The sequence below is a fragment of the Crocodylus porosus genome, unplaced genomic scaffold, assembly GCF_001723895.1.
Source record: "Crocodylus porosus isolate Cpor-Errol unplaced genomic scaffold, CroPor_comp1, whole genome shotgun sequence".
In the NCBI taxonomy this organism is placed as follows: Eukaryota; Metazoa; Chordata; order Crocodylia; family Crocodylidae; genus Crocodylus; species Crocodylus porosus.
This window is the reverse complement of record NW_017728923.1, coordinates 278019-287506: the sequence shown is the minus strand read 5'-3', so window position 1 is coordinate 287506 and position 9488 is coordinate 278019. Positions and strand designations below refer to the sequence as shown.

The 9488-nt window shown below is 46.8% G+C and overlaps 1 protein-coding gene across 1 annotated transcript in view; it reads right to left on the bottom strand.

Moving 5' to 3' along the window:
• PPL (periplakin) overlaps window positions 1-9488 on the bottom strand; it is a 55153-nt gene continuing 45665 nt past the window's right edge. The window contains exons 17-22 of the mRNA XM_019539826.1: window positions 7044-7237; window positions 6105-6255; window positions 5531-5614; window positions 5054-5170; window positions 4296-4388; window positions 1-3615 (exon numbers count right to left, since the gene is read on the bottom strand). Coding sequence (XP_019395371.1) covers window positions 931-3615; window positions 4296-4388; window positions 5054-5170; window positions 5531-5614; window positions 6105-6255; window positions 7044-7237 — 3324 coding nt within the window. The 3' untranslated portion in view covers window positions 1-930. The remainder of the gene's footprint in view (window positions 3616-4295; window positions 4389-5053; window positions 5171-5530; window positions 5615-6104; window positions 6256-7043; window positions 7238-9488) is intronic.

The following is a 9488-nucleotide window of genomic DNA, read 5'->3' as shown; positions in this document are numbered from 1 at the left end:
TTGGCTTAAACCACCACATTTTTATTTTGTGCTATAAATAGAATTGCCCTATATTTCCCATTCCCTTATACAAATAAATGATACATGTAAATGAATGTAACTGTAGTCAGTAAAATACGGGCATGAATGGCTTTTAACCATGAAGGAAGCACAAGTGTCTCTAGAAAGCATCTCTGCATTTGGTTACTGTAACTTTTCTTACTGTAACATTGATATCTCTTTACAAGATTCTGGGTGATCTCTATGAATATCTCCTTCAATATAGGGTTTACTGCATCAAACTGCTGGGGGTGGGGGTTGTCCCCTATTCCTCATTATAGGCACTCAGGTGAACAAAGTTTTAATAGAAGCAGCCATTTAGATGTTAACATAATGACTACACAATTAAGATGCAAATTTCATTTTTGAGCTTTCAACTGCTTTTTGCAGATGAAGATACCATTGTTTAGTCAAATGTATGTAATGCAAGTGTCCGGCTTTAGATTTTCAAATGCACATTTTTGCTTAAAATGTTCTGCTGGCATTCCTTGAGTCTCGACCTTTAGTCCTTTTCTTGTTCCTTCTTATACAGCTCCTTGCATATCTATCCTCTGAGGAGAAATACAGATTTCACACACAAAGAATTATACCAACAGACAACCTATTTCCAATTGGACACTGTGAATGTGAGATGTTGATCTGACTTTACCCATTTTCTGTGGGAGTATGTGCCCAGGTAAAGTGGGGAAGAATGGTTAAGCATAACTTTGACAAATGCTTTTTCTGCAACAAATACAGCAAACAGTATGGCTTCATAGCACCCTCCTGATGGACCATGCAAAAGAAAGCTCTAGTAATTTGGAAGACGCAAGGGAGGCAATGACTTGCAGCAGTCTAGGGTTGTAATAAGTTGTGCAGCTCTCACCAAGCTGCTTGAATAAAAGTTTCTAATTAGAATGGATGGAACATTTTGTAATTACTTCCAGACACCAAGACTGCCAGCTCCTGGATGGATATCTGTTTGTTGAGGTAACTATCATATTGAGCCATGGTTAGCCTTCCGTTCTTTAAGGCATCCTCAATTGAGAATTCTTTGCCAGACTTCCTGTCGAGGATCACAGAGGATTCTCCATTGGGCCCCTTGATAGTGATCTCCTCCCAGTCGCATTCCTGGCTTTTCAGCTTGACAAACAAGCTCCATTCAATGAGGCCAAGCTTGTGAGCTTCCTCTGGAGACATCTCTTTGCCTGTGTCGGGGTCAATGACCACAATAGAACGTCGCAGGTGGTTCTCTCTTTGCTCTCTCTTGATGGCTACTGTCTTCAGGCGATTCTGAAGCTGCTCAATTTCTGTGTCTTTTTCTTTGGACAACTTCTTCAGATCTTCCAGTTCTCTCTCTAAGGTCTGGAATCTGGAGTCCAGATTCACTCCACTGTCCACCTGGGTCATGTTCCTTAAGTCCCAAGCTTCTGTTGCTGTGAGTTCAATCTCTGACTGCAGCCTCTTGGTTTCCATCAACAGATTCTGCTTTTCTAGGTGGAGCTTGTGGTTTTCCTCCCTCAAGAAGTCTAGTTCCTTTGAGGACTTGGAATTGCTGAATTCCACCTCAGACAGCCGGGCCTCAAGCCGATTCATATCTGCATCCAGCTCCCTCTTACGCCGGCTTTCCTCCTCCAGGTTGCTCTTTAGCTTTTGAATCTCATACTCGGTGTCCCCTCTGTCCACTTGAACGCTCTCGGAAAAGACCACTTTTTCTTTGACCTCCATCCTCTCCAGTGTGAGGAGCTTCTTGCTTAGGGCTTCTAACTCTGCTTGCAGGACTTGCCTTCGGTGCTTCTCTTCCTCTAACTCCAGCTTGAGGAGGGAGTGTTCCTTCTCCTGCTGTGGGTCTTGCTGAAGGATTACTTTCTGCTTCACAGTCACTCTCTCTGTAGTCTCCCTTTCCTGCTCCTCCAGCTCATTCAGCCTGATCTTCAGCCTTTGCACCTCAAGTTCAGCTTCTCTGCGGGCCTGCCTCTCTCTCTCAAGTTCCTCCAGCTGGCGCTCCAACTCAGATCTCCTCCGCTGCAGCTTACGCATCTCCTCCCGCAGGCAGTCGATCTGCATCAGCTCGTTCTCGATGCTCTGAGAGAAGGAATTAACCTCTGCTTGCAAGCTGGGGTCTTGCTCATACTTCACCACTTCCTGCTGAACCACTTTCTCTCTCACATGTGACAGCTCTTCCTCCTTCTGCCTGATCTTCTCCTCTTGAAGCAGCTGCTCCCTCTCCAGATCAATATGCTTTTTCTGCTCATCTGCTAGCTGAGCTCTCAGGAACTCCACCTCCTCCCTGGTCTTGGGGTCTTCCCGATACTGGAGAATTTCTTGAACCACTTCCTTCATCTGCACCTGAGGCTTGGTGTCTTTCAAGACTTGAATCTCTTGCTTCAGCTGATAGATTTCCAAATCAGCTCTTTCAATTGCACCCGTCCTGTCCATAATCTCCTCACAGAGTCTCTGCAGCTCCCTCTCGGTCTCTGGATCATTCTTGTACTTAATGACCTCCTTGATAACTTCTTTCACCTCCACCTGGGGTCCTCTGTTTCTGAGAGTGGCTAGCTCAGTCTGGCAGGTCCTCAGCTGCTCCTCCCCGCCTCGGCACTTCCTCTCCTGCTGCACCAACTCCAGGCGAAGGTTGGCCACTTCATTTTCAGCTTTGGGATCGGGGCGCACAATTTCACGCACCTTCTCCTGGATGACCACCTTAGCATTTTCCTCCTCTAGGACCTGGATCTTCCTGAGCAGCTCAGCCTTTTCCCTCTCATTGGAGTAGTTCTTGGACTTTTCATCTTCGTACTGCCGCCGCAGCTCGTTCACCTCTCTCTCCATAGTGAGGTCTTTCTCCACCTTCAGCACCTCCTTCACTGTGATCTGGCCCTCAACAATGGCTCGCTCCTTCTCCAACCGCTTTAGCTTGTCCTGCAGGAAGCTGAGTTCTTCCTCTTGCTTCTGCCTCAGGGTACTCTCCCTCTGCTTGTTCTCCTGCAGCATCTGGAATTCTGCCTCCAGCTGGGGGTCATTCTGCAGCTTCAGCACTTCCTTCTCAGTCACCTTCTCCTGCTCTGTGTTCTTCTCATTGGACAACACAAAGATCTGTTGGCGCAAGAGGGTGACCTCATTCTCTCTGGTTCCCTCTTGCCTCCTAAGCTCCTCCAGCTCTTCTTTCAGCTTTAGGATTTCATCTGCTTGTGCTTTGTCCTGCTCAATACGCAGCACCTCCTTTACCACATACTCTCTACCTCCTTCCCTCCTCTCGTACTCTAGGGCTCGCAGCTTCAGTTTCAGAGTCTCCAGCTCATCCTGTAGCACCTGGTTCTTGCGCTGTTCTTCTGCCAGGCTTTGCTGCATTTTGTGTAAGTTCTCATCCAGCTGAGGGTCTGGCACTTTCTTCAACAGTTCTTTCTTAACCACAGTTTCTTGGGGTTTCTGGTTCTGTAAGTGGACAATGTTATTCTGGATGGTTTTGATCTCCGATTCCAGCTCCTGCCGACGCTGAGTCTCATCCTCAAGTTCTTTCTTTAGCTTCCAGATTTCCTGAAGTGGCTTCTCTGACTTGCTGGTCTGGACAGACTCCTGCATCACTTGCACCTCTGGTTGCTGTTAATAGAGGGGGGAAAAGCAGATGATAAAGACATGGTTGTTAGCAGTTACTAGTTTGGTGCCAGTTTCATTGTCATGATGGCAGAACTACAGGAGAACATAAAAAATGAATTAAGGGGGTTGGGAGGGATCCATTGAAAACTGTAGAATGTTGCATATTGGCAAGTATGCTTCTAGACAACTAGTCAATGGATTTCCAAGCAGGGCTCACTACCACCCTAACTTTCCGATACTGCTATGTGGTAGAGGGGTGTGGCTGTCTAGAAAAGGAAATCTGGTGTTGCCCTGGCAAGGGAAAAAGTCACTTGGCTGTCGCATCAAATAATGTGATGAGGTCACTGGGTGGACTAGATTTATCTTGACAGATGGGTTCAAACTGAGTTCCTGCTAAGTAATTCTTCCCACGGTATAACACATTAGCTAGATCTATTTCCAGTTCAGTGTATCATATGTATGCATTAATTATTCTGTTGGAACAAGATTGGTTCAGCATAGTGAAGTTTATCAAGTTGCTTCAACTACTGTATATATAAATCCCTAAATCCATTGCAATGACATGGAAAGCTTAATTTTCCCCTCCTTCTGTACAAAGTTGTAAGCTGCAGGGCAAGCATGTGCTGAAAGGCCAAACCTTGCCTTTCATCTGACTAAATCCAGTCCTGCAATTTATACCTTACCTGTCTCAGGAGATTCTGAGCAAATTCCAGGTTTTGCAGCCTTTGCTTATTGACAGCATTAACTTCAGTGAATTTAGCAGCCAGAACTGCTTCCTAGGAGACAAATGCATTCAGAAAAGAGCACAGGCAGAACAATCAATCAGGATTTCATGAATCAAGACACAGGGACTTGTGCAGAAAAGGGGAGCTTACATGTTCACCCTAAATATATTTCTTTCAAAACTTTCCTGCTGCTGTGATCTCACAGCTTTGGGGAGATTTATTTAGTAGCTCCGTGCACTGATAAATAGCTTCCTTCCCTGCAGCCTCCACACTTCTACTTTGCTTATAGAAGGAGTGATAACAAATGAAGAATGCAGTTGACATGTGGATGACTTCTGCTCACCTGGTGCAACAGATTATGAAGGATGAGCTGAGAGCCAAAGGAGAGGCTGTATGTCCACAAAGTAGCTTGTGTCATAAAACCTGCATAGCCTTTGTGATGGTTGTAGTTTCACAAAGTATTTTTTTGCCTATAAATCCTCCTCTGTTTAAGAGTCTTGTTGGTGTTAAGGCTTATTTGGTAGGAAGTACTTGCATGAGATCTCTCTTACTAACTCATCTCAAGATGCCTCAGGTAGAAATTGACTGGTGCTGAAGAATTCCTGCCCCCATTGTGTGGTGGATGTCATCAACATTAAAATCCTTGCCCACATGATGGACTGCACCTCAAAGCAGCAACCCTGCATTAGCCTCTCCAAAAGCCACTGCTGACTCACCTCCTCTTTCACTTTAGCAGCTGGGGACTGGAGTCTGGGTCTCTTGCTTGTGTAACCGTTCCGTCCATTTTCCAGGTCAAGAATGGATCGTAACTTCTCCGCTTCTATCTCATAGTCCTGGGGGAGAACACTTGCATAAGACAAATGACAATATAATCCTCTGGGGAGGTAATGTCCCTCCACTTCTACCTGGACCTGAGCTTTTTTCTTGTGCTACCCTTCTGTCTTCCTTAAGTAGGCAATGAAAGATGATAGGGTCTCTACATAGCAAGACCTTTGTCCCAGTAACAGTTCTACTAAGTGTTCTAAAAATAGGCACGTTAAATGACTGGCCGGACCACTGGGCAGGGGTTGGACCTAAGTTGTCCTTTTCTCCATTGTTCTTTTACTTGGGCATTTTGGACCACTGTAGTTTCCTTTCAGCTGCTGTTGCTATCAGGCTGAAAAGTTCCACAGTACTGGAATCATGCTTCTTACCTTCACAGCTTGCTGGTACTGCTGGGCATTGGCAGAGACTTTCTGTACAGCCTCCTCCTTGCCTGCAATGTCATTCAGCAGCATCTGGAAAAACACAGACAAACTTAAAAATAAAAGAGAGAAGTTGTCTTCTTTTGTAAATAAAGGGAGCCTCATGTCTGCAAACCCCCACCCTCCTTTCTATTATTTTCTGTGTTGTCCCAACAGGGCCCACTCTGGATTCTCTCATTTCCCCAGTTCCCTGTACATGACTTGAGTGGATGCATTTCTCACCTGCTTTCTGGCTTGGGGGGGACGGGTTGGGGGGTTTCTTCTACCTGACTTTCCCTTGAGGAGTAGAGTGCAAGAGCACTCAACAATTCTGTTTTAAATACAATGCTGGAGTCCAGATGGGGCCCTGGCCATGCTCCTCTGTTCCCACATAGCTGAGTAACATTTATTTATCAAATCCAGGCCATATTAATTCTGCTGTGCCATCAGACCCATTGGTGGTGGTGGCTGGCACATCCACAGGGACTAGTTTTGGTGACTGCAGGTGAAATGAGAGGCTCTTTATAGCACAGTGAGGAGTTACCATTTGGTTCTTCAGCTTAGTCTCCACTTGCTGAATGTTGTCAGTCTCCTGTGGCTCATAGTTAGAAATGCTGGAAAGGAACTGCGTGATGTCGTCATAGCCTGCACGGTAGTCAGAATAAGACGTTTTTGCCTTTTGCAGCATCTGAGATCTGTAAAGGGGAAGGAGTTTTTATACTCTCAAACCTATTTGTTCCTGAAAATGTCTTGGGTAATTTCAATACTTTTCCTCTTCCCCCACCAACTGAGCCTTAGTTTTTCCCCAAAAGGCCATCCTTTTCTGCAGGAGTTGCAGTAATGAACTACACTTTTCTCCAGTCCACCTTACAACAGAGGGTGTTTTATTCTTCTTTCTCCAGTTTCAGATACTGCTTCACTCCGTGTGGGTGACTAACAAAACATTTGATGCAGTAATGCTGCGTTCCCAGTCTGCTGGGGAAGCCTATCAAGCTATCCTATAACTAGCCCTGGAGGTAGGGTAAAACTGAGGTCACAATGCAATATAGCTGTTGATAGGCACAGCACTACACACTGTACCAGCTCAAAGCTTTTCCCTTAAGGAAAAGCAAAGTTATATTCAAAGACATGCACAATACAGTGTATGAACAATTAAGTCACAACACATAATGAGGTGGGGCCAGTCTGGATGCTGCATCATCCAGAAATGGGCAAATAGTGGGAATGGGGGAGAGGAGGAGGGAATTGGGCAGCAGGAGTGTAATGGAAGAGACAAAGATCTTTGTGCTCTTGCAGCAGAAACTGCAGTTCTTGTAAAAGCCTACTCTTGGGTCTAACATGAGCAGTACTGAATTTCCTCCAGGTTTGGTTTTGTTCACATTCTCATGGTAAAAACCTGTGCAGTAGGGAATGAGGGACTTGCTGTGGATCTCTAACACTGATGTGGCTGCCCTTCTCCCAGTCAGCCTTCTTGGAGCTTCACCTGTGGTCGATTTGCTTGCTGAGGTTGCTGAAGCGCTGGTTGAGTTTGTAGATCTCTGCTTCCTGTCGTTCGATGTCAGGGCAATGCTCCTGGAACCTGCTGGCGAGGGTGCTGGAGCATATCTTTGCTTTTTGTAAGTTCTGCTCTGCCTCATTGAGCAAGGACCTTTTGGACTGTAGCTCAGAGCCCATGGCCTGGGAAGAGAATTCATATAGAAATGCCAGGCTTTCACCAAAGACTTCTCTGATTGGCCTTGGCTACTGCTTCAGCTTTAATTGTATTCCTCATCACAACAGCTTTCCCCTCTAGCCCTTCCACCCCAGAATTCTTTATGACTCAATGCAACTGCTGCTCAATTCTGACTTATGAATGGTGAGGGATGGTAAACATTAATTTCACTACAGATCACCTGATCAAACCAGTTGGGAAGAAATCTGGTTAACAGGAAGAGTTTGATCCAAGTGCCAACTGGCTGCCCAGCTGTTTGGACTATAGAAACAAAGCGAAAAAGAAAAACACTCTCCCTGTTGCATTCAAAGTAATCTCCCACGTTTTTCATGCTTTGCCTGGTGGTGGCCTTCCATGCCAACAGTACCTGGTGGCAGCGTTGAGGGTTAAATAATGGCCAAGTACATGTGAATGCTGTAGGTGCTGTTGGATCACTGGCTGAAGAAATGCAATGTGAAAGGCTAAGTTTTAAATAAGTAGCCATCTGGTTGGTCTGTTCAGAGGGAGGGAAGGGAAAATGCCCTCTTTCTGGTTATTCCCTTCTTAACTTCTTAATTTTTCCAGCTTACAGTATTTGAGAGCTGAATCATGTCTCTGTTGGTGCACTAGCTCCAAAGGCCACTGCAGAAGTCTCAGCATAAGACCCTGAGCTCTAAAGAGACCACCTCTAAAAGAGAATGTCAGGCTCTAGGCTATTCAGTTCTCAGCCTTTCTATTGAGCTTGACAAGAGCAATGCCAGTTCTGATGGCAGGATGCAACAGGGAGCCAGGTGCTTCTGTTGCTAAAAAGGGAGAGACTGTGGCTGGCCAGCCTGGCATGTCGGCAGATAAACAGCTGAGACCAGGGCTATATGCAGCCGACCTAAACTGCAGCAGGGAAGATTGAGCCTGTCCATTAGCCCTCAAGATGAACACCTGTGTGGGCTAGTGAGTCACTGACTCAGGCAAGGAGCATCCCAGGTAGAGAAGCCACATGCCTTGGAGGCAGAGAGAGTGCCCTGCAGGGAGCTGAGCTCTTGGAGTTCCCCGGGGAGAGCGGCTGTCCAAGAACCCTTGCAGACATCGGAGCACTCTAACAGCAGGTGGGAACCTGGGGGATAAGGGCTGCTCCAAAGTGTGTTTACCCAGAGTGTGGGAGGTTTTTGTTAAAGCGACCTTGAGGGGTTTTTTAAAATTTGTTTACCCAGAGCCAGGATGTTTTGTTTAAGTGACTGCTTTATGCTCTAGTTTATACTGGTGGACCAGGTGTGGTGGTTGTAAGGGATGACAAGGAGGCCACAGGGTGCCAGAGAGACATGCTATTGATCCTGTCAGGGCAGGGTGAGTGCCACAGGAGTACCTAAGGGCACTGGAGGCTTGGAGCCCTGCCAGGGCCAGGCACAGGACAGGCAGGCAGAATCTAAGATAGCTTATGCCTGAGCCAGGCAAGATGATACAAAGGCAGCCTGAAGTGCAGAGGGCCAGGACTGGGGCCCGAGAAAGGCAAGAGCAGGAGACCTGAAGCACAAGAAGGGTGAGACCAAGGGACAGGACTGAACCTAGGAGCTGAGGTCTAGGACAGTGGGCCTTAGACTAGGGGGCTTAGCTAGAGAAAGGGTGGGGGGCAAAACCAGGAAGGCTAAAGCCCAAACAAAGGCTTTGAGGCCTGAGGGCCAAACACTGTGTTGGGGCAAGCTGCCTGCTGAGATTATAACTGGCAACATCTGCAAGGCATGAGCATAGCTGTAGGTGTGATTAGAGGCCACAGACACAGCTCTTACAGCACCTGGTGTCCAAAGACACCAATAAAGCCAGAAAGCCATGGCAGACTGCACAGAGAGCGGCCTGGCCATGGATTGGATTCCCTCTGGGCCCTGGGCAGCTTCCCAATCTTTTTTAAAAAAGCAATAAACAAACAAACCAATAACAAGAAGGCATGGCAGGTGAGTAGGAGGGACAGCCTTGAGGGACCAGGGGAAGTGGGAGTCAAGCACCACAGAAGAGGGCACCACAGTGTCATTTGATGCCACAGAAGGGATCCATCCCTATCCTTCACTGCACAGGTGTGTTCTTCCCCAAGCTATTGTGTCATCCTGGGTTCAGTTTTAGTCCTTGAGTCAAATGGCATGTTCTCAGCCAACATTAGGGTTTTGGCTTGCCAAATTAAGAGCTTACCAAGGTGGCGGGGAGATGCTGGGTGCTTTGTGCTGGGGATCCCTGAACAGCACTACCACCTGT